Source organism: Xenopus tropicalis, chromosome 6, assembly GCF_000004195.4.
Source record: "Xenopus tropicalis strain Nigerian chromosome 6, UCB_Xtro_10.0, whole genome shotgun sequence".
Lineage (NCBI taxonomy): Eukaryota > Metazoa > Chordata > Amphibia > Anura > Pipidae > Xenopus > Xenopus tropicalis.
Genome location: NC_030682.2, coordinates 84,003,854 through 84,030,533, shown reverse-complemented (window position 1 = coordinate 84,030,533; position 26,680 = coordinate 84,003,854). Strand labels below are relative to the sequence as shown.

Here is a 26,680-nt window from a genome sequence, read left to right as displayed (position 1 = left end):
ACACCTGTTCTGACTTTGCATTTTCACATACAAATATCTCGTACAACATGGCTAATTCAGGTGCATTGTCATTTACATCCAAAACTTTAACGAACACAGGAACGCGGCTGATTTCTTTAGGATTGCCTGGAATGTAAAGAAAAAAAAAGTGAGAATCGTATCCCTGCTCTATAAGGGTAAACCATTCAGATAAGAGAAACTAGCTGCTAAACGCATGATTTACAGAACTGATTCCTTTGTTATGCTATTTCCATTTCTGCACCATTTGGATATGACAATGAAAATCCCAGTTGGAAGTATATAAGCTTTATATTGACCATTTTATGCAGACTTGTCAAGCAGAAAGCTAGCCCCCTAGCACAAAAGAACCAAAACATTTTCCTTCTACTAAAATAGGCACCAGTAGGACAGTAGCAGTGCCATCCAGAGGTCAGCATTACAACTCATTAACTAGAAGAGAAAATATAGCTTTTCTCCACTTCACTGGCAGAATATTTCCAACTGCAAACAGGTCATGTTCATCTGAGGCCACTGTTGTGCTATGGCCATATAAGGAATAACAAAAGCAATAACTATGGAATAGTATTTGTAAAGTGCAGATCTAAACAGAATATACAACAGAAACCTCAAATGGGAGAAAATGTCATATTTGTCACCAACATATGACTGCTTTTGACTAATGACAAAAAAAAATGAAGGGTTCTTTAAACAAAATGTGTATTTGCATTTCCACAGTTTATAAAAGTAAACCTGTTCTGTAACGCTATTGGGGCAGTCATTCAAATTGAAACTGGGCTATAACCACACTTTTACATATCAGATAACAGTTCAGCTGCAAATAATACAATGGTTTAAGTGGTTATACAGAAAGAAAAATGTGGTCAAATGTTATTCTTGGTTCTTAACAGAATTACAGAATGAAAACCTCTCTCATATAAAATAGGACTTGGTGTCAAGAAACAAGGGTTGAACCCTTGGGCTTTTTGTGAGAGGTAAAAACATTTACAAGGAACAAATGGTTTATATTTAGAAAGTGTCCATAAAAGAACATTGCATTAAAATTAACCAACCATTTTTGTCGGAAGCATGTTGTAAAAAAAGAGCTGTTCTAAGCAACCTATCGGTCACTGTTCTCCTGCATGAAATGTGATCAGGTCATGGGCCAGCAAATGAACCATCAAACATCACCTCTCACTTACAGGAAGAATTGTTGCGATTGGTTGCTTGCAAAGTAAATAAAGGACACTGATTGCAGAGTTACCTTTAGCTATTTGCTCATTGATAGGCAAATTTTCCTGAAAAGATAAAAGTCAGTTTGGTACATGTAATTTTTTACATTAATTTGTTTCCTTTATAGATGGTTTTGGCATATACCTTAGTATCTTTTGGTGTGTTGTCACTGTAGGTAAAGTAACACTGAGTGACATTAGCTTAAAGCTGGCCACAATCCCAGTTTAATTTTGATTAGTTCATCCATCTGGATATTTAGGTTGCTTGATGAGTACATCTGTTGGTGCATGCACCATTCATCCAACTGTTTTGTGTTACCCTCCCTTTCCTCTTGAGCCTGCTGTTTTTTGTTATTGTTAATGTGATCTGTGCCATGTTTTAATCAGTTTGACCCATCATGTTGTTTTGACATCATTTATAATATGACCAGATTTTGTTTTAGGTCTCTGTCCTTATAAACCATTGGTAGAGCTCACATAGAGATGGATTCACAGTATGATGATGATTAAATGTATCACTGCTAATGTTTGATATACACATGTAACTACAATACTGTGAGAGTTGGGAATTGAGCAAATATTTTTCTGTAAGAATGTAAAACACAAAGGCTTATCAACCAGGTATTTATCAAAGCAACAAATTCCACCATGGCCATCATTTGGGTCTGGGTTTACACAGCCTTCTCAAACTGGCTTATAAGAGAAAGTCAAGTAATAATATGCACTGTGTATGTACATGTATAGATCAATACATGTATCTTTAAAACTCCTACTCTACCTTCTGTGCATGGCTGGATATATTAGCACTGCAGATGAGGAAGCATAATCACTAAATTATACTTTTCTAAGATTTGGTTGATTCACAATTCTGAACTAGTTTATGAAAAAAGTTGCTTAGCAATTCGGTTTCCTTAAAAAAGTTTCCTCAGCCATCTCATTAAAAAGGTCCTTTAAATGATATGGTAATGCATTCATCTCCATCTCATATTCCTTTGGGTGCACTCTGAACAACTGAAACGAAATCCTAGTCTTTGTTTCATAATCACCAATGCCAGTAAAACACTGGCCACATATCTTGTACAGTGTAAATGTTTGCTTTAAGAGCTACATCTGCCATTTCCAGACTCTCATTTGATATCGTATCTGCTTTTCAAATTCACATTACAGTTGTTACTAATTACATTTACTTTAATCTTCCTCCGGGTGATTTCCAGTAAATACAAGATTGCATTTGTGAGTTTTAACTCAGAATCTGGCTTACCATGCAATTAGAAAATGGTCTTTGTTACAGAATAATTACATTATTATACCAAAACATCATCTGTATAACCAATTACATTATCTTTTCTGCACAGAGACCATTTATCTTAGACTTTCCCAAAAATTCAAATAAATAAAAAAGAAAACAATATTGAATTTTCAGTTTTGCTAGGCGTCTAGGATATCTCTTTTAGTCTGTGCCTCAGGTGATTGTGGTCCATTAACAAATGAGGCCAAGGCTTACTTTACTATGATAAGCAATAACCAGGCATCTCCAGACATGTGTGATATGTTTCAAAGAATGTTTTACTCCCACTCAGCAAGAAGGCTTCATTCATTACCTTAAAGACAGCAATGGTATTTAGGGTTGACTTACTGATCTCTGTTGCTATTACTGTAATGTTATGCCATAGCACCGTTTCCCGATCTAAAGACTTTAATATATAAATGGATCCATTCCCAGAATCAATATTGAAAATTCTGTCCATGTCAGTGTGGCGATCTACCGAATACCTGCAAGTACAGTGAAATGATTACATCTTACATCTGGAGTGCAATTAACAATGTAAATTAAAATGGCTAGTTAATTGTAAGGACTAATGTATGTAGGGATGATTTCAGGCATTTTAGCCAATGTATACCTGGAAGCTTCATCATTTGTCAGCCAACCGTAGCCTGATAATGCCTCCCTTCACCTGCCTTTTTAACATATAGTAATGGCCAAAAAAGTGGTTTGCAAAACACCCCAAATCATGCTCATATCCCATGGGCCTAGGAGGTCTCCCAAAACCTGTTTATGTTTTAGCTAAACAAGTTTAGATATACCACATGGTGCATTCAGATAAAAAGATGACATGCAAGTCTTTAGTACAGTAACATAATAGTACGGAAGTTTCTGCCTTTTGCAAAAATAAATCTAATACTATGGTTTAGATTAAATTAATGATTCTAAAAAGGCAGACACGGAGATCATACAATTATTTAAATAGTCTGACATCTCATTACATTGTTAAAAATAGAAAGCAAAAATCACCATATTATCAATGTCAAAACATTTTTTTGATAAAAGCTCAATGTTGAAACAACAAGAACAGTAGGTAATTCAGTTTGATTGAAGCATAAATTGCAGATTTACTAAAAACGCACTGCAAACTGTCCTTAGATATAGCACACAAGCAGTACTTGTCATCACAATGAATGACATTAACAACATATTAATATCATGTCTGCTCTAACTTGCTGTATGCTTGGAATTCTTTGTTGTGGACTGAAATATTTCATAGAAACTATTATTATATCAAAGATAGCATCTATACAATATCATTGTATCCTTTGCATTTACAGCTCAGCCTATATTGTACATGTGCCAAACTGGATCATATTTCTACCTTTTTTATTTCTGTTTTTTATTTCTGTGTTTGCATTTCTATTGCATTTCACTTTTTATACATACATTAGCAATGCTGTGTTATCTTCTGTCCCATTCAAATTTCAAAAAGGTGAATAATTTGTATATTTAGTGTCAGCAAAGCATTCTTCTGCTTTGACCAAATTAGCCTCAGATCTATTCAGGCAGCAGTGCAATAAATGTAAGTAATGTTTTTAGGAAAAGGCTTATTTATGCTGCCATGTTTAGAGACACTTTCTTAGAGATCTATGATGCCTATCATAAAGACCAACAACTAACCCCCTAAACTTCACTACTTACACAATAAAGGTATGGGACCTGGGGTTTTCTGGAGAAGGGGTTTTTCGATCTTCATACCTTAAATCATTTAAACATTAAATTAACCCATGACAGGTGCAGCGTCGAGTCTGCAACCCTCCCCCTTTTCTCCCCCACACCCTTAACCCATTTACCCAAACAACACACTTGGACACTGTAGCTGGAAAAAAGAAGCCCGCAGTTATTTATTTATTAACAATAAAACCTAACATCAGTTAACATTTGTAACATTATTAACTTGTACAAAACTGTTTGTATAACAAACATTTCCAGTAACCAACATTTACAATAACCTACAATCCTTACTCGCCTCCCAGGGACTGGCCCTGCACCCAAATTTAACACCTGGTTCCTGCCTCCTTTTGCCCCGACCTAAACCAAGGCTAACTGCCTTCCGATCAGGACCGCAGGCCAACCGGGCTACACGCTCCTTGGCAAGTACTCCCCTTAAACTTAACCCTGGGGGCACGGAGTAAGGTATCCTCCGCCAACGACAACAATGACCTCCTTTCTAAAGGGAGGGAGGGTAGGACGCTGCGAGCTGCTGATCCTTTGCTGCCTAGAACTGGCTGGACGGTAGGCTGTCCTGAGTGCCCCTCCCCTTGCTAAGCCGGGGAAAAACCAGTGCTCTCAGTAGCCAGCCACCAGGAACCCATACAGAGGGAGGGGGGCAGGCTGCCCTCCATAACCCTGTCATGCCCTGCTTCCCTACACTGCGCTCTGGGTCATTGGGCCCCAATAGTATTGTTTTCCCTTCAATAAGGATTAATTATATCATTGCTGGGATCAATTACAAGGTACTGGATTATTACTATGATTTCTTAAAATGGAAATATTTTTTTAAAATTGTAATTATTTGATTAAAATGAAGTCTATGGATAATGACCTTCCTGTAATCAAAGCTTTTTGGATAATGGATCTCATACCTGAACTGCACATATTATTCAGGTTTATCATACTTTTTTATTTTGGCGTCAATATCTCTTTAAAGACAGTCTTTAGAAAAAAATGTAATAGCAGTTAATGGTCACATTCATTCAGTTTCTTACTTCACAGGGCTTCTAGCAGCATCAGGATCCTGGGCCATAACTGATCCTATAATTGTGTTTATTTTGGCATCCTCCTTCACTTCAAATACATATGCTGGCTTGTTGAAAACAGGTGGCTCATCCACATCATCCACAATAATTCGAACTGTAGCATAGTCTTTGAAAGGGCCCAAGTACAGAAATCGTGGGTTGATATGACTATTGACAGCTTCAACCTTTAAAGTGTAAAGTTTCTTTTTTTCAAAGTCCAGTGCCTGTGTATAGAAATGTCATAAGAACATAGTATATTAGACCAAAATCTAACCAGACTCAGAACAATCAATCTGATTTGAATTGCTTTTATCAATCAAATAAACGAGAATCTACATTCCTAAAGGTAAAATATAAATGTTTGTGCATATATTGCATTTGTTACCTTACTGGTATACTGTGCCTTTAAGCAGATGTTGACATATTACTTGTGACACTCTTTTCTGCTGAGCTTAAAACATGTTTCTATTCAAAATGAATGATGCGTTTTCCACATTGTTCATTTACAGTCAACCCCTGATCAGGTGGAAATTTGCCTTAACATATGAACACAGACTCACAGAAAGATCAGCAGCTCACAAACTGCAACTCCACACCATCTATTGCAATTTTTGCTTTTATTTGGACATGAGGTTTGGCTTCCTACTGTAACACTATTTTGGCTATAAAGGGGTAATTCCAGGCTAGTAGATGATGTAGAGCATGTGTTACATGCGACCCCCTTTCCCAGGATGGGCCTCTGCTTGGCGGCTGAAAGTAAGATAGGAGCTGAGGGTGTAGTTGAACTACTTGCTGATGCTGTGTAGTGCAGATAGTATAAATGGACACCAGAGAGATTCTTATGGTGAACTATAATACAGATTTATTGGTCCAAGGCACAGATGTTATGCAGGGTTATCATACTCACTGACAGGCAGATTGAGATGGTACAATAAGGAAATGCTCTTTTGCAGAAGAGAGGGTATGCACTAGGGTACAATGGCTTCTGGGGCCTACAGTCTGCTCCCAGGCTCAGATGGAGCTCTGCTTGGGACACAGCATGCAGCCAAAAGAGGAAGTCACACCCTCCTTGCTAGACACTATATCAGTCTGCAGGGGGCGTGTACAACCGGACTAAACCTATAAGGAATAGTTTTAGAACTGTAACTTAAGTACAGGGCCTCTTACCCAATAACAATAAAGGTGTGAAGAGGTAGGGTATGAAGCCATAGGGAGCTTAACCCTATGGGTCCCTACACTACTTACAAGGATTTATTGCTTTCAAACTTAATTTTGTACGACAATATCTATTCAGCTGGGTGATTATCAATATCATATAATCCTTCCCAGAACTGCTGATAAATTCTAGTTCAAATAAAACATGCATACATAGGAGGGGGAAATATTTTGTTTTGCTATTGGGGCCATTAAAGGTATATACATTTAACATATAAAATGGGTACTTTTGATCTTTTAAAGCCTGCTGTAATGGTAATAGCTCCCTAGTAAATTGTTTAATCAAACATGAATTTGATTAGAAGGTCTATTAAAACCTATTTTATTGCCTATTCTTTCATTTGGCTTGAACTTTTGAAGAAGTAAGGCTGATGCTCGGTGATAAAACGCAACATGTTCTGATGTTCAGTTCTAAAATGGAAGGATTTTATTTGCCTGTGATTTAGTCTTAAATAATGCAATCTTGCTTTGTGCTTAAGAACCTTTTTTCAATCAATATAATTGTGTGCCTTTAAATTATTTACCATTTTTTTTACTAATAGTTTAATAGTTCTTCTACCCTCATCCAGAACCTCAACATACAGTATATATATATATATATATATATATATATATATACATATGATAAAATATCTATGTATTGCATATAAATATCCACTTGAGGTTATGCAGAATGACTGGCAAAAGACTGGCCTGTCTTCTGACACATAGCAACTAGTAAACCAGCATTCATACAGCTATGGTTTGCAAATTTATATCTGCTAAGTAACTCTTATAGGTCTCTAGACCTGGAACAAACCACTATATGTAATAAAAAGCATTAGATTTAGTCACATGCAGCAAGCCATGACAATTAGATGTTTCTTTTTGAGTGACCAGTGAGTGAGCAGTATATGCTACCTACTGATTGGTTGTAATAGGTTACTGCACCTAGGTAACTTATATGAACCTATTTGTTAAAATTTGAGATTTGTTTTTGCCACAAATTGAGAAAATCAAGGTAAAAAAAATGTGAAATAGCATTTTTCTAATTTGGGGTTAGTGAACCTGGCAGGAAATATAATGAAAATGCAAAATAAAAAATTCAGCAGCTAAAAACTGGCTTTTGGAATAAGAAAACTAGCAGAACTATGTTTGACTGTATAACATAATATGGCAGCATTTGGCTCGTGGGAGAATCAAAAAGTTGTAATTCAGCAACAGCTTGGGTGGCAAGGTGAGTTGTAAATCCCAGCCTTAGGATGTTCCCTGCTTCTATTGCTCTCTATAAAGTATATTAATAGCTTCTTCAGCAGCAGTTGGGAAAAATCATATTCTCAATAAAGCAGGCACCAAAGTAGAAAAACAACAGCCTTCCATATGGTTTATTATCACAATCAACACCGACTATGAAAAGGCTAAAATGTCACCATTTAATCTAAACAACTCGCTTAATTCAATTTAATCACATTCCCACGATGATAATATTCTCTAATGCTCTTTGGGATTATCATTGGGGTTAATTGCCCCGCAGAGCACTGAAAATGTTGATATTCTGAAAAATGGTTAAATTTAATTAAAAGTTTTGTTGTGTTTTACACTAGACTTCCTGTTGTTTCTTATTTGGTTGATGCAAATGAGCTGCTTTTTCAAGGGTATTAGCCAAGAACACCTGCTCTCTGTTTATGTATACCAGCAGGAGTGCTAGCTCTCATTTTTTTATGACAACGTTATTGTTTAGTGTCACACTCCAAGAATGTTTATTGTATCACCCTGACACTACATATATTAGGTGTATTGTGAGCCAAGTTCTAGGTACTCAATTATAACCAGAAGGAAAAGAAAAATAAAATATATGTAATTGATCTAACATCAGTTTATTGTGCCTTCCCACCTGTTGTGTGAAGATATGCAGTGGCAATACCTCAGACACTTCAGACAGCTATGTGACAAAGAAGACACGTTTGGAATTGGAATACAGAATTAAGAAGATATAAAGCCCTCAAAAGAGTACTTGTCTTATACTGAACTGAAGATATAAAAAAAATTGTCTGAAAATGGGAGTAGCCCTATTGTATTCAGAAAGAAAATGCATAATGTAATTTAAATATAATTTTTTTTCTCTTTTTATCTGTTAATGTTGGGCAGTTTTCTACATTTTTATCTTTGCAATTATTATTGTATAGGGCATACAATTATGAATTAATACAAACAATGGGTTTTATCTGTGACCACTGTATCAGTGATGTGCAGGTTGACCTGCAGGACCCATGGGTTTACCCTTAGATCAGATTTGTAAGGGTTAAAATATGGGCGACCATTGCTTCTGCTTTCGAAGTTTCCCTGTCATGGAACCTAAGAGGAGTGCATAAGTAACATACAGAGTGGAAAAATGCAGGTATAGGTTGTGTGCATTACACTGTAGTCCTCTTAACTAAAATTTTAACCATAAAGCAACACAACTGCTGTTAGATGATAAAAAAAAGAAGAAGACAACCATTAAATTTTAAGCAAAAAATTGACAATTACAATGTAAATAAATAAAATTTGCCTCCAAACCTACTCTAAAATTGCTGAAAAATTTAAGTGTATTAACATTATTTTATGTATTTGCATGCAAATACGTTACCAACCTGCCCAGCCTGCTCTAGAAAAATGCATTGGCACTAAATTACCAATTTTACCATCAACTTGGATGTGCAAAGTACGTAGCACACATTTTGCCCTTTACACAACTGCGGTGGATGAAACAACATATGGTTCACTGACACTAAAATCTAGGTAAAAACCATGGTGATTTGTATCTGGGAACACAATACACTGCACTGGAAAATAAACCATATTGCTTTCTGGGCCTGGCAGAACTAACTTTAATTTTGATGATTTTGGAGTTTTAACTATAATTGTTTTCTTAATCAAAACTGTGCAGTATAATGCCATTTTAAGGCTCTTTTGACTTCTAGTATGCCTTATGGAGTTCAGCAACACAAAATTAAATGCACCTGCGATACTCCATGTTTATTAAATAGAAACAAACATAGTTATTTCAGTAGGCAAAAATATAAAACATGCAGTATAGATGAAGCAGCACAAAGCCTTACAAAGCTTTTAATGTTTCATAGTATTTGAGTTTCTGGGACATTACCCAGAATAAATATAATGAACATCTCTTAGAAACACAAATATGTTTGCAATTACCGAAAATGCAGAGAAAAGCTCTTGTGTGTCTTTGGATCTATGTATTTGGTTGAATGGAATACCTATGGATTGCAACGAGATAAATGCTAGAAAATCTCAATTCATGACCATGGCCTAAAAGTGTGATAACTATAAAAGGAAGAATTACTAGTAATGTAAGTATTATTGTACAGCTTTTACACAAGCAAATAAAAATGTGGTGCAAATAAGAATGCACAGTACAGCTGAATGCTAAAAGGCACAAATACTATGTGATTGAAAACTAAAAGCCTATCCAGATCTTTAGCAGTGATGTAAATCCACTGAAACCAGAGAGAAAAGATATAAGAGCCAGGCACCATACTCATACCCAAACCATTCAAGTTCAGTGTACAGATATATATTTATCTATGTATCTATGTATGTATGTATGTATGTATGTATCTATCTATCTATCTATCTATCTATCTATCTATCTATCTATCTATCTATCTATCTATCTATCTATCTATGTATCTAGGATGCTCATGGGCACCCATAAAGCAGATTTATTTTTATTGGTTCTTGGACTTTGCAGAAAATTGTCTATATGCTTGTTATATACTACAGAGTTTCTAAGCCATTCCACAGTATCATTAATTGCCAATCAGTTTCACCTGGTTCTGAACACATTTCTACTGTGTCTCAGCAGGGGGTCACCAGAGTGACCGGTTCTTCTGTAAAATGTTGCTTATTGTTGCTGATTGCATTCTCGCCAGTACCCTTACTGAAAATATATCTGACAACATCTCAGTTGGTTCTGCCATTTGGTTTATAGAAGAAGCATTGATGTTTTAGTTCTTTATTTGAGCTATATCAGTTTTTATCAAAGGCAGACATGATTCTTTTTGCTGTTTACAAAATATTTGTATACACACATATAAATATATATATATATTTTTTTTTTTTTGCAGTTGCAAACACTCTAATAGTAATTATTTTTCCAACCTTCATGTTACAGTGCCTGATACTATTGTGATAATATCAGAAGATCCAAAATAGGGTCCTTGACATGAACAATGAAATATGTATTAAAACACCTTTACTGTCATACACAAGGAGAGAAAACTTGCTGTTATATATTACAATTTATGACTTCTCACCTTAACATCAAAAAATTAATGTCTGCTTAGAATATATTAGTTATCTCTCTAAAAGCTTTTTTTGTCTGAGTCAGCATCACTGAAGGGCAAATTTGTGGCTTTGGTGAACGTGGAGGAGAATTCTTTGCAGACCACTGACATACAATATATGACCCATTCTTCATTTTCTCATGCCTTATGAATATTAATCTAGAGACAAGTAATTTAAAACCACGTGTGTATATATTTATATATATATATATATATATATATATATATACTGTATATACATATATATATATATATATATATATATACTCACACTTGATTTTAAATTTCTTGTATATATACATATATATCGAAAAAAAGACCAGCAACACCGGAGAAAGGTCCTGACGGGGACCGAAACGTAATGTTGCATTTTTTTTCTTTAGCTCTTTATTTGTATTTTTTAACAAGTTTGTCAGATTGATAATGTAGATTGCTGAAGTAAGAAATAAGGAAAGAGAGGGGGTTTATGCATTTTTTAATACACAACTAATTTTTTTTGCAATTAATCCGGTGTTGCTGGTTTTTTTTTCGATATCTAAACCATTTACCTTGCACCCTGGATAAAAAACTGAAGCGGAGTGCCACCCCTTGTTTGAGATATATATATATATATATAGTGCATAAATATATATGTAATATATGTATATATATATAGATATCAAATGCGTAAATATTTTTGACACTCTATTTATTTTTCAAATACAATACATTACCTTTTTTACTGTGATGGCCCCTTCTTGTGTAATCCTGTCTGTAATAATTTCAAACATGTTTGATTCATCTCCTTCACTGATGTGGTATTCCATCTCAGCATTTTCGCCCACATCTGCATCATTAGCTTTGATTTTGCCAATGGAAGACCCCACAGGGGAAGACTCAAGTGCTCGAAATTGATAGGTACCTGCAACATGTTGATATGTTTGTATAATATATATGTTTATTATATTTATAACTTGCTCATGCTTTTATTGAAAATATGATATGTGGTATGTTGGATTTCAGATTTAACAAAAATAATTCAAAATTAAATGTTCTGGGATACTCTTTCTGATAATTTTTTACAGCCAGATCTAGATTATTATAGTTATCATACCTACGTAAGGGAATATATTTATAATATATTCATAATATTGCTCTGATTTAATTATATCCTGAAACACAATTCTTCACAAAATTGCTATTGTGTAAAATGAAAAAAAAAACCCTCAAAAATACAAACAATAACCTTTTATGAAAGTTAGGGGCATGCCGATCAAAATTTGAGTTTAGAGTTTAATACATAATATATAAAAACCAGTGGGTGAAAGTTAGAGTTCACCATTTGATAAATACGCTTATAAAAATCGCATAGGAATGAACAGAAGCTCTAAACTTACATTTTGATAAAACTGCTCCTAAATCTCAAAAGACAAAAAGAAACAATATTTCTGACCACCATATGTCTTTCACTAATAATCCGGAATGTGGTTTAGTAAACACATCTCTAGCAATTCCAACCCTAGAGCTAGGATGTTTGAAACATTGATTCCATTTGTAATCCATAATAAAATTATACTTTTGTCCTCAGATTTTTTTATGAGTTTCTTTATGATTGTGTATTCTAACAGAAAACATGGGCATGCTGTGTTGAATGTGCACCAAATATAAAAGAATTGAAGCTGTAAAAACTTCAAAACACAAAGAAGGAAATCTGTAAAAGATGCAGTCATTTCAAACCTGCTTACATTCCATTGTTAAAGTCATCATAGGACTATTTTTCTCAGAGGAAAAAGTGTTGGGTGATCTCTTCTGGCAAGAAAGCAAGGCCAGACAAAGGAATATCCCTTATATCAATATATAGAATATATACAACTTGTAAAGCCTCAAGGCTATCATTTCTGTCAATGATATAAATCAAAGTGCTCCACTGAGCCACATTCAATGCTATTTTTATCCCTGCTGATTTACAGATGTTCCTCTGTTTTTCTGTCTTTGTAATCTTCTTGTGGATCACAAGAAAATGGATAATTAACCCATCTTACTCTGGTAGAAGCGAGGTGGGTTGTCATTGACATCTGACAAGGTAATATTCACAACTGTGGTTCCAGAGAGTCCACCCATTTGCCCTCCCATGTCTTTAGCCTGGATAACTACTTGATATTGTTCTCTATTTTCTCTGTCCATGTTTGGTAAAGCTGTCTTAATGATACCTGTCATGAGAAAAATGTATTATCATTAAAATCAAGAATTGTAAGGGAAATACACATTTTTGTTTCTAACATGAAAACATATACATATGAAACATTAATTTAATATGTATTAATCGGTGTGTTTAAATCTTGTTTTACTGACATTTTAATGTTGATAGGTGTCCTAGGAAAAATAATTAGTTTATTCATGAATAAGCCTACTAATAAAAACATTTTCCTGGTATTACAAGAGAAACACAGGACTTACTTGCCTAAAACAGGGCAAGGTACAAAAGAGCCAAAAACTGGCATATGGCACATTTTGTGCACATGTGTTGCATCCTGTACCTTGCAATGGATATTTAGGCCCTAAGGGTTGAACCCCTTTTACACCTTAGCTCTGCAGCATTTTTTCCCATACCATTGGCATGTGAGCCCTCTAAGCACCAGTTTATATTTATATAAATGAAATATGAGTAAATAATTTCTTCTTGGAATCAATATATTTTATATATTGTGAACACATAACATATAAGCTTTACATTTAAATCAATCTGTGATGTATCTGGCTTGGGTGAAATGCACCTACATAACAGGATAGACATGTTGCAATATTTTGTTCATTACTGTAATTAACTAAAATGGTAGAATATGAAAGGAATGTGAAGACATACTGTTGCCTCCCTTTTTATGGTCAGCACAGACACACCCACATTTCTTTATGCAGGTTAGTTAGTGTAGTAAGGAAAAGTAAGGCATAAAATGTGCAAGATATTTGTCCAGAAAGTCTGATCCTAAAAACATAGATATAATTGTACAGATCTCTAAATAACATTTAACAATAACTTTAATTTTTTGATGTTACTGTTCTTAAGTCATATAAATGCTTGTTTCTCATTGTCATCTTACATTCACAGAAACAAAAAATCCAATTTTATCTAATTAGATCAGTCTGTCATGTATATTATACAGTAATTAATCCATAATGCTCTGCATTTAAGTCCTGCTGTGGACCTTAAAAGGCATAATGTTAAAGAAAATCAGCCCCCAGTATCTTATTGTGAGTAAAAATAAAAGCAACCACTGTCATGTTTAGTTATTGCAAAGAAAACTTTGTACCCTTTTCCTGTTCAAAGAGAAAACTATTTTCAGCAGAACCCTAATTATATTTCAGCTTTGATTTTTAGATTTTAATAACACAGGTGTCATGTTTACAGATGTCTTGCTCGATTGAGTTTGTCAGTTTGTGCAGGGTGGAAAATATAATCTCTTTCATATTTTGTCAAGTATGTCCTAGCTTGACTTAACATGTCATCTTCAATTACAGAAACAAAGGCATAGCTAAGTTCTTCTGACCTGTCTCAGACTCAACAGAAAAGTATGGCTGTCCCTGCAGAATACTGTAGACAACTCTTGCACTGTTTCCATAAGTTGGATCATCGGCATCATTTGCTGTAACTTGAACAACAAATGTCCCTGTAATGACAAAGAAAGGTTATTGCATATTAAATCAAAGTATTTAAACTTTAACAAACCGGTTCTTAACTGGTGTAGCAAACAAACTATCAGAACTAATATCACACTGTTTTATGAGATTAGTTGTAACGAATAATATGGAAATATGTTAAAAAAATGTTTTAACTATTATTATCATGCAAGTGACTGACACTATGAAAATATTTTATTACAATGTGTTACAAATTACAGTATATATACTATACACATATGGATTATGTTTTAACAGTGCTGTACATAACCTTGCCCTAGTCCCATAACCAATATTAGCAACTAATGAGCAGTTCACTTTATTAGCTTTTAGCCATAAATAATGAAAGCAAACATCCGATTGGGTGTTATGGGTTGCAACAATTTGGTAAACTAAGCCCCATTTAGTACATAGCCTTGTACAATACAGAAAAATATATAGCTATAAATGGCAGAGAAAGCAAAGTGCACAGGCAGAGCCTCTGGCACAGGCTGACATTGGCTTCCACTTCTAACAAGTCAGCAGCCTATCAGCTCACATAAGGGGCCAAAATGAGAGTCTTTTACTAATATCTGATTTGTTGCAGACAAGTGGATTTTCTAGTGTATGGCTGATTTAAGAAAGTCTATCATGAATACAGTTTGCTATTAGATATTTGTGACACCATTTGTTTAAACATAGGAGCTATGTATGGCAGCATTTTTGCTACAGAAATATAAAAAGTTTCTTAGCCTTGTAGCTATTGATCAAGTCCTGCTGATCTGAAACTGTCTGAGTTTGAAGAAAACTTTTTCTCTTAGTGAGTTACCTTGTGTTTGACCACTTTACTTTAGAATAAAATCAATAACTGAAATTGCAGTATAAACATCTATTTTAGCATATTCTGCTAGGTTGTAAGCTCTATTGTACATGACTCTTTTGAACTCCTGTATCATTTTGTGTAATTTTTATGTTTGATATATACAACTTTTGTATTGTACAGAGCTCTGGAATATGAATTCATACTACTATTAATAGTGATAGAATATCTTCGTCTTAAGGAGGCAAATTATAAATGGTAGATCCATGACCTTTCTCTTGTGTTTTTTTTATCTTTGAGACTTTAGACCTATCCTGCCAACAGTAGAAGTCACTGGAGTATTATAAGCCAAATGAATGGCCCCGGCCATATATTCTGGTGGTGAAATGACTACAAATTATGTGTTTCTGAAGCAGAATATGACCTATTTCATATGACTCATAGGATTTGTATAAGGAGTTATCAAGAATCCATGTTAGCAATTTCCTTGCTATGAAAAGGTTTTAGGTGGGAAATATTTTTTTTTGTGAAGGAGACAGATGACCCTTGGCCAAAAGTCTCTTCTAGGAATTAGATGATTTAAGACCTTAGACGACTAAGGTGTCATCAACTTTCTGAGCAAGAAGCTCAGACCAACAACACACTACATAGAGTATCTAGCGTACACCAGGAGTCTCATCATCAGTGCTGTATGTAAGCACAGAACAAGCTACAAGGAAGATTAGGAAGATGGAATGCTAGTTTGTACAAAGCTATATTAAATGAATGTCATTGCATCAAAGGATTTTAGCACCTCTGAATTGTAGATCATATGCTAGGGTAAGGCTGACAGTCATATCTGAAAGTGAGGTGACAGTAATATCTGTGTGAGTGTGATGAATGTGGCAGCTATACACAGCTACTGAAACATCACTTTATAATCCAGCAGGAAAAGCCTTTAAAACCATTATGATATTGGGTCCAAAAAGGAACCACTAATGAAGTCATTTTTTATTTACATCAGACTTATTGCCTCTAAGCCTAATGATGGGCACTGCAACAGCTTACAAAGACTAATAAAAAACAAAAGCAGATAACAAGGTAGGACACAAAGTTTTGTACACACAGTTTAAGTACTGCAAAATACATTTTAAGATTACATAAATATGTATTTTTGAATATAATGTTTACGCCAGAGGAATCATACTTCCATTTTTTTTGAATATTTATTAAGCATAGGTTCCTAGAAAACAGAATTTTTATAATAAATATACCAAAGAATCTTTATTTTATTATAATCACTGACCATTTGAAGCTGGGTAGAGTATGAAAAAAGTTGGCAGAGTTGTTAATATTTTCCCTAAAGAGACAAATGAGTAAAAGATTTGGAGTTTACATTTAATGGTTCAAAGGCTGCAGAATGCCAGTGTGACCGCCAAGTCAAAATAGAATAAAGAACAGACACTTGTGCACTCTTGGGTTATTATTTCTGTCTACAAAGGCTGCCCTAATGAGAACTAATTATCTGCTTCTTGCTCTGTGTTGCAGTCTACAAGATCAATGGATCTGATATGTGGAGCTGTTTTTTTCCATTTTCTATTGTTCATTTATGATTGTGTTCTTACAGTGCAAAACCTGTCAACATTAGAGGAGATGTGCATAACGAACACTGCCCCTCTGAACACTAGCAATGTGTTAGTACACTTTTTAAGCTACATTTTGTGGCTCTAAGCATGTCGAGATTTTTTAGTTCCATTTTGTATGCTTCCTTTATTACTGGTCAGATGCCACTTTACTCTAAGGCTGTGCATTAAATATTTGCATTGGATTTTTTAAAAAATATTTTGGTAAATCAAGTCTTACTTCAATAGGCTCTGTGAATCTCATGTGCCAGTTTGTACCAGAGTAGACACAATTTAATTGCAGTGAAAATATTGTGGGACAGCTTTTATTAGCAAACAAAAGCATAAGCAAAAACTCTCCAGTAACAGGGAAAACTGCAAAAAGCTAATTCAAGTTTATATTTTACATCAGTAAGAATAGCAGCCTTTCAGTTGTCAAATCAGACTGTATAGTACATACTCAGCTTCATCTGACATGCTGTGGGTTCTTGGATAACATTGGAAAAATGTTCCCTAGAATAGTAATATGCAATCAATAGTTACGCCTTTGCTTTTAATTGTTTTAACTGTGCTAGATTGATCAAAGCTGTTTAGTAATTGGTTGGTTGCCATTGATTATTGGACTAGATCAGAGGTTTCATACTTACTGTATAATTCCAAAATAGCTACCCACACTTGTAATTAACTAACAAAGTACAGGTATGGGATCCCTTATCCAGAAACCCGTTATCCAGAAAGTTCTGAATTACAGAAAGGCCATCTTCCATAGACTCTATTATAAGCAAATAATTTTAATCTTTAAAAATGATTTCCTTTTTCCCTGTATTAATAAAACAGTGCCTTGTACTTGATCCCAACTAAGATAGAATTAATCCTTATTGGAGGCAAAACAAGCCTATTGGGTTTAATCAATATTTAAATGATTTTTAGCAGACTTAAATCGTGAAGATATAAATTACAGAAAGATCTGGAAAACCCCAGGTCCCGAGCATTCAGGTTCCATAGTTCCATAGTTCCATAAGGTTGAAAAAAGACCAGAGTCCATCAAGTTCAACCCATCCAAGTAAACCCAGCACACACAACCTATACTTACCAATCTATACACTCACATACATAAACTATATATACAACCACTAATACTAACTGTAGATATTAGTATCACAATAGCCTTGGATATTCTGCTTGTTCAAATATGTATCCAGGTCCTTTTAAAAGCATTAACAGAATCTGCCATTACCACATTTCTATGAAGGGCAATCCACAACCTCACTGCCCTCACCATGAAAAACCACCTTGAAATGGAAGCATAGCATGTTCCATACCTGTACTAGAGCTGGGAGCATGTCACTGTTCTATGTGCAGGTATGACAAGGGTATGTAATTAGAAGCTTCATATGGTTAAGTCACAGGGAAATTTCTTACCCCTTATCAGGTACAAAGATTTTCAAAGGCGAAATCAGGTACTTTCTTTAGACTTCTCAAAATCTATTAAAAGGTTAATTGCAAATGCTCCTTCTGTTTACTCCATACAGATAATTGGTTACTCTCCTGAATCCTAACACTCAAAAGGTAAAGGTGGCCATACAAGAGCAGATCCGCTCGCTTGGCGATGTCGCCAAGCGAGCGGATCTTCCCCCGATATCCCCACCTACGGGTGGGCGATATCGGGGACCATTTAGGTAAAAAAAATAATAATCCGATCGTTTGGCCCTGGGGCCAGACGATCGGATTATGTGGGCGGCAATGGGGCAGTCGGATCGGGGACCGCATCAACGAGCCGATGCGGTCCCCGATCCGACCAGATTTTCTAACCTGGCCGATCGAGATCTGGCCAATTTCAGGCCAGATATCGGTCGGCCAGGCTGCTCTGCTCTCCCCATACACGGGCCGATTAGCTGCCGAATCGGTCCAAGGGACCGATGTCGGCAGCTATAGTCGGCCCGTGTATGGCCACCTTAAGTCCTTGCATAGACTGGAGGGCACTGTCTGATGTGCTACAAAAATAGCTCAGATGGTTCTAGTAGAGAAGTTCTGAAACAGTTAATATCACATTTGCAAATGTATGTGTAACAGTAGATTTAATTATAGATCAATGGTAATCAGGGAAATGCTAGTAAATGAAATTCCTAATGGGGAAGCTTGATCACTATGCATAAGTCTAAATATTATTGTACCCCTCTCAATTTTTAGAATTAAACCAACAACATTTGGACAGCACAATGAGCAAATCAACTAGTGACACAGAGCCATTTTTCAACACTTTGATCATATGATTATCAATAGTCACAAACATTTATCATTAGCGATGAGTGAACTTTTTCAGCAGGCATGAATTCGCTGTGAAATTCAGCATTTCGGTAAATTTTTCGTGAGACTGAAGCTAAAATTTTCGTGAGGGAGAAGTCGCGGTCATGTCCAATATGGAGAGGTTACATCAAAAAAAGTCACAGTGGTGTCAAAAAAGTTGTGCATCAAAAAAGCCGTGCAGTAGCTGCGAATTTTACTCCTATTTGCTAATTTTTCAGCAGTTTCACAAATTTTTCAGCAAAGCGAAATGGGACAGATTCATTTATCATTCACGATGCTTTTGAATGAATATCAACAATAAAGACATCCCTAACCAGAATAGGTTTCTGTTATTATCTAGGAGACCATACAAACATTTCATTCAAAATTCCATCCTCGTTTGCTTGAAGGCAAATAGAGCCAGTTCAAATTTTCCTGAACTGTTACAATATGGTCATGTCACTGATTTATTTTTATATTTTAAACAACCAATTTTACATTTTTCAAAAGAAAGAGGTTTACCCCCATGTCCTCACCTAGAAGATTCTACTATTCTACTGCTCTTAGGGGCCTATTTATTATGCTGTGTAAAATAAAATGTGCCAAAAAAAAGCTGAGAAAAATAAATGGAGAAGTTCGCCATCCGAACAACAGGTTTTACTTTCTTACTTTTAAGTTCCTGTGGAAGAAAAAATTGTGTGAAAAAATTACGCAGTTTTTACGCTGTTTTTTACTCAGCATAAGCACATTTTGTCACCATTTTTTACACAGCATAATAAATCTGCCCCTTAGTGTTTAGGTTTCATGTAACTGTATAAGCTTTTTTTCCTAATCAGCAGATTGATGAACCATGTGACTTCTCATTACCTTTCTGAGAACTGTAGAGTTATAGTTGGTATGAAATACAAACCATTATTGTAATTAAATATTAACATATTTTAACTAGACAAATATTGAACTGAAACAATCTATAAGTGGCCATTTATTTTAGCATTTGCACCCATATGCCAATTCTGACATTGTTAATAAAAAGGTAAGGGGCCAGCATACAAATTAATTCAGAATTAACTACATTATTTTTTTATTAAAGCATGAAACTGTCAATCTGATGTTTCAGATCCTTGACAAAGGTCCCCAAAGGTTCCAAAAGGTCATATTCACAAGGTTCAGGTTAAAAAAACCCAAAAGCTGTGCCTAAGTATACACAGATGACAAAATCTTCTCTTGTACTCACCCACTTCTGACATTTCGGGAACAGTGGCAGTGTAAAGATCTTGGGTGAATATTGGTTCATTGTCATTAATATCGTGAATTTTAATAACAAACTCGGATTCAGGTTCAACTGGGATGCCAGTTGTTTTTTTCACAGCTTGTGCACGTAATATATAGACTGGCTTTTCTTCTCTATCGAGTCGTTTTGTAGCCTGAATGTCTCCAGTTTTCTCATTGATTACAAATAAGTCTCCTGCTCCATCGCCAGAGAGAATATATTTTAGAGATCCGTCTCCTTTGTCCTGGTCAGAGTGAAGCTGTAGTAAGAAAAAGGAATAAGATTTAGTTATGGAAAATGTCATAAGTTTATGTGCAGTAAAATACATATGCTTATAGTAATGTACAGCTATATATTCATCATGTGTTTTAATTTTGCATTTAACCAAGATATTTAAAATAAATATCATTTACTTTATGTTTCCTAGGTTCTATGAAGATACTACAGACTCAATTTTTCCACATCGTTCCTAGACACAGTTTTGCCACCAACAACATTTCTTATCATCAACCATAACCCTTCTGTTGTGTCCAGTGCTGGGCCAGGCTGGTCAGATACCATAGGCAATCTATGTCTATGAAGATTTTCATTCAGGTCATGGTATATCTAGTATAAATAAATTTGAAGCAACTGGACTTGTTTAGTAATAAGACGTTTCACTACTCATCCGAGCAGCTTCTTCAGTTCAACTGACTGGTATGGGAAGTCCTAGCATATATACTCTTCCACTAATCCAATCACAATGGCACTATGTAACTCTTCAGAAAGGTGACATCTGAAACTCACAGAGGTGTGAATGCTGTGGAGTTACTTTGAAAGGATTACCCAAGTATCATGCAACTCTTCAAACAGGTGTTACTTGTTAGAGTTGCATGAATGGATGTGTGAAGAGTTCTGAAACTGCCGGGGTACAGATGTTAGAACAGCATTGTATGTAGCAGACAGATGGTGTCGAAGTCCCCCGCCTCTGTTAAGGGATGGTTTCTCCAGTTTGACATGAATGGCCTCTTTTACACCTCTTTCAAACCAGCGGTCTTCTTTGTCCAAAATTTGGACATTGCTATTTTCAAAGGAGTGTCCCTTGTCTTTTAGGTGTAGAAAGACAGCAGAGTCCTGGCCTGTAGTGTTCGCCCTCCTATGCTGAGCCATTCGCTTAGAGAGCAGTTGCTTTGTCTCACCAATGTAAAGGTCTGTGCACTCCTCGCTACACTGGACTGCGTATACAACATTGCTTTGTTTTTCCTTTGGTGTTGGATCCTTTGGGTGTACAAGTTTTTGTCTCAGTGTGTTGCTAGGTTTGAAAAACACAGGGATGTGGTGTTTGTTGAAAATTCTCCTGAGTTTCTCCGACACTCCTGCTACATAGGGGATGACTATATTGCGCCTTCTCTCTGCCTCAGGACGGTTATTCCTTTTGGTGTTCCTGTTGGGCTTAGTTGCTCTTGTTTTGACAAAGGCCCAGTCTGGGTAGCCACAAGCTTTCAGTGCTCCTCTGAGATGTTTACATTCCTTGTCCTTGGACTCTGTATCAGTTGTTACACTTTCTGCCTTGTGGTGTAGAGTTCTAATGACACCCAGTTTGTGTTCCAGCGGATGGTGGGAATCGAACAACAGATATTGATCCGTGTGAGTGGGTTTCCTGTATACTTCTGTTTTCAAGATACCCCCCTCTTGAATGGATATCAAACAGTCCAAAAAAGCAAGTTTGTTCTCATGGACATCCTCCCTTGTGAACTTGATGTTGTTGTCCACTGAGTTAATGTGTTCTGAAAAGGCCGCCACTTCGTTGGATCTGATTTTAACCCACGTGTCATCTACATACCTGAACCAGTGACTTGGTGTAGTTCCATTGAATGTGAGTAGGGCCTTCCTTTCCACTTCTTCCATATACAAGTTTGCTACAATGGGAGAAACTGGTGAACCCATTGCACAGCCATGTTTTTGCCTGTAAAATTGGTCCTTGTATTTGAAGTATGTGGTGTTCAGGCACAAATCTAACAATAAACATACTTGGTTGGGACTGAGTTTCGTTCTGCTGCTGAGGGTGTCATCTTTCTGCAGTCGATTTCTTACAGTCTCAGTAGCCTCTGTGGTAGGTATACATGTGAACAGTGAAGTGACATCATATGATACCATAGTTTCTTCTGCCTCTAGTTTGACTCCTTGAATCTTGGTGACAAACTCTTTGGCATTTTGGATATGATGCACTGTTTTACCTACCAATGGGGCTAAGATGTTGGCCAAGTATTTTGCAATGCTGTAAGTCACTGAATTGATGCTGCTGACAATAGGCCTGAGTGGTGCTCCATCTTTATGTATCTTGGGGAGTCCATATAAGCATGGTGTAGCTTCTCTGGGGTACAGGCGGTGGTATAAAGCTCGATCAATGGCTTCCTCCTTTTCAAGTTGTTGTAGGCAATCTATCACCTTTTTCTTGTAACTGCTGCTTGGGTCTCTCCTTAAAGGTTCATATGTATTGCTATCACTGAGTAGCGAGGTCATTTTGCAGTGATAGTCAGTTGTGTTTAGCACAACTGTGCATCGCCCTTTATCTGCTGGCAGGATGGTGATGTTCGGGTCCTTACTGAGAGATGTGAGAGCTCTCCTCTCTTGTGTAGTAAGGTTAGAGGGGGGTGCTCTGGCACTTGACAATGCAGCTGACACTTTTAGTCTGAGTTGTTCTGCTTCCTCCACCTTTATATGGTTGTTATTGATGGCAGATTCTGTGGCTGTGATGAGCTCAACCACTGGGATGTGTTGTGGTGTCACTGCATAGTTTAACCCCTTGGCTACCATACCAGTCAGTTGAACTGAAGAAGCTGCTCGGATGAGTAGTGAAACGTCTTCAATGATTACTAAACAAGTCCAGTTGCTTCAAATTTATTTATACTAGACATAGGCAATCTAGGTGGCCTCAACCCCCCACTTTCAGTGACACAGGGGAGGATTTGGAATGATGAGCAGGTGGTGGGGAGCAAGTGCCACAGATCAGGAGAGAGGTGAGCAGAACTTGATGGGCTGGACAAGGGGGTAGGCAGATAAGAGGTATGTGCCTTGACATCTCCACACCCCGCCCCCCGGTCTCGCCTTAGGCACAAGCCTCTTTTGCCTATGCCTAGTTCTGGCTCTGATGTGTCATAATCCCCTTAGTACTATGGAAAATGGGCTGCTTTGTCTACTACTGCTATCTTGCAGAAATGAGCAGAGGACAAAATTCACCTCTCAGCCTCTGAACCGCTGCCAAATTTTGTGTCACCACTCTATATGCAACCAATAGAGCAATCATTGACACCCAAGAATAAGAGACAACATAGCCAAGCAATTCTTTGATTGATCTAAGATCACAGGGACAATGCTAGACAACAATGAATGGTACAAACATAACTTGAGACGTTAAATCCCTGTCATGTTTTTTTCATAAATTTACAGAGAATAGTTATGTCTGCATAGCTATTTCTTAAAACTAACCACAATGAAGCAAAAAAAAAATATATTTTAGTTAATTAAAAGTTAAAAATTAAAAATAAAAAATGTAATCACAATATATGTACTTTTTGCAGTGTTAGAGTCTTAGTCCCATTGCTTTACACAATAGAAGGTTAATACCTCATTTACATTTCCCACATGAATTTGCTTCTACATTTTTAGCTGTAGAGCTGATGCCATCTTTTTTTTTGTATAATAAAGTAACAAAGGTTATATTCTCTGTCACAAAATCTATGCAGAATGTCTTTGTTTATCCCACCCCATGCAATCTCTCTCATTCTCTGTATATGAATAATCAGTTCTCAGCAGACCTTGCCACGATAGTTTGCAAAGAAAACTTTCTCTTTTTCCTTTTTTTTTTGCAGCAGTAGCACAAACCATCATTTCATAAAGTCTAAAACAAAGAGACAATCAATATATGGACAGTAGGGATGGGATCTCAAACTAATACAGTATATATCTTTGTTTCATTGTTCTGCATCAGCAATTTCCAATCTCATTTTCCTCTAAATCTCAGTTACAAAAGAGTAAAATTGCCTATGCCACATTTTGTTACAAACTTTAAGAATCTGAATGTATAAAAGATTTTATTGTTAATTAACCATTGATCGCTTTTACAGTTTAACAGGACTTGCAAATAAAACACTTAAAAAAAACTTTATGGGAAACATGAACTGTTTTGTATGTTTTTCTACTTTTAGGTATAGCTGGCAAAGTATTAATGTATTAGCCTTTGGAAACACTTGCTTAATTAGAAAGTGCCATGTTTACCAGGTGAACTACTTATCTTTACAATTATTGCAAGACTGACCTATTACAGAATGAATAAATGCAGCAAGAATATTGCTCTCTGAAGAGGTTAAAGAAGAAATAGACCCTGAAGACAAATGTGGATAAAGAGCCATATATTATATTATAATCTTAATGCTCCAGCCTAAAGTTTCAACATCTCTATAATAGTAATTATTCAGGCCTTCAAATTCATCATAGGTGTTCACCATCTTGCATTTTGTTAGGAGTTTCAGTAAAACTGCACATGCACAGTGTGCTCTGGATAGCTGTTGAGGAGCTAAGCTAAGGGGTCTTCGCAAATTATCAAGCATAAAGTAAGGTCTGTCTGCCATATAAGCTGATAAACTACAGGGTTGATTATTAAATACTGATTACACTGGTCTCTGAGCTGCCTTGTACTAACAATCTGTTTTATTAACTAATTAGCCTTGTATTGTAACATTTATATTCTATATATGCAGTATATTATGAGTTGGCTGTATGAGGTGACACAGCAGCACAGATCAGGTGCAGTGAAGCAGCAGAAAAGAAGACGGGGAACTACATGGGCATCTTAGGATTCACAGATCTTTACTTGTAAACGGCTGTGGCTACCATGGGCTGGTACAGAACCATAATCATCTGCATGTATAACCTAGGTCCTTGCTAAGCTTTATTTGCCCTTTAAAAGAAAGAAAGAATGAATTCCCATAGCATTTTCAAGAGTGCTGATATATCACAGTGAATTTTAAAACTGTCCTCAGAACACATCAACCATGCAGATTTTCAGTATATTCTCAAAAAAGAACATGAGGGTCAAAAAGTTAATAAGTAATTCTGACAGATCCAGGTTGTGCCACACATCCAGCCTGTGCTATTCATTACTCCACCTTACTGGATACATGAATTATTTGGAAAGGTGGGAGTGAGAGACTTAGAAGTAACTCTTTTTGGGAACATTCTTTCAACAACTATACTATAACATTAAGTCTAGTTTCAGGGTTTTCTTCTCATCTTGTCATCCCACAGATTTCGCTGTGTTCATCTGACAAAAATCAACAGCATGAAATCTGGCAGTGTATTTTATGTTTACCAGGACCCACTCGGTGAAATCACTGTAGTTGAAGATGATATTTCTATAGTTGTATGTTATTACATTGTTTAAGTTTAATTTCCATTTTTGTTTGCAGAATGTCTCATAATTAGTGATGTTTCGCCAGGCATGGATTTGTGGATAATTTCCGCGTTTCGCCATTGGCGGATTGTTTTGCGAAACGGATGAAAAAAATTGCCGCGGAAAAAAATCGCCGCACGTCCAAAAATTGACGCCAAAAAATTTGCGAAACGGGACTGATTCGCTCATCACTACTCATAATATATTTATATATATATATATATATATATAATCTTCCTTACTGTCATAGGAAAACATGTTTTTTTTACAACATGTTTGAGTTAATAGAATTCCTCCAGCAGACTCCTGCATTGAAATCCATTTTTTAAAAGAGCAAACAGTTTTTTAATTTTGAAATTTTGCATGGGGCTAGACATATTCTTCATTTACAAGGGTACCACAGCCATGTGACTTGTGCTCTAATAAACTTCAGATACTCTTTACTGTTGAGCCCCCCCCCCCACAGCCTCACAACAGAAAAATGGCCAGGTAACAAGATAGCAGTTCCCTAACATCTGCATTTCTAAAAATGATCCCATGTCCCAACTAGTGGTAGATATAGGAATAGCACTCAAAAATAAAATACCCAAGTCCAGCCATGACTCCAGTTAAATTGAGTATAAACAACAATAGCTTATGTAAAGTGCTGACTCTTTCGAAAGCACAGAATTTGACACAATGGCCTGAGATGACTGCCTACATACAAATATTACAAATAAAAACATACATTTATTGGTTCAAGAATGAATGTTAAATGGTAGAATTAATTATTTGCAATGTACACAGCGTAATTTAGTAGTAA

At 36.0% G+C, this 26,680-nt stretch overlaps 1 protein-coding gene across 2 annotated transcripts in view; it reads right to left on the bottom strand.

Annotated features, from left to right (window-relative positions):
* Positions 1-26,680, bottom strand: part of cdh6 (cadherin 6) — a 130,142-nt gene that overhangs the window by 16,407 nt on the left and 87,055 nt on the right. For both annotated transcript variants that reach the window (XM_002935581.4, XM_004915314.3), the window contains 7 exons: positions 20,412-20,706; positions 14,362-14,481; positions 12,859-13,026; positions 11,551-11,738; positions 5,265-5,518; positions 2,866-3,002; positions 5-126 (listed from right to left, as the gene is read on the bottom strand). In XM_002935581.4, coding sequence (XP_002935627.1) covers positions 5-126; positions 2,866-3,002; positions 5,265-5,518; positions 11,551-11,738; positions 12,859-13,026; positions 14,362-14,481; positions 20,412-20,706 — 1,284 coding nt within the window. The remainder of the gene's footprint in view (positions 1-4; positions 127-2,865; positions 3,003-5,264; positions 5,519-11,550; positions 11,739-12,858; positions 13,027-14,361; positions 14,482-20,411; positions 20,707-26,680) is intronic.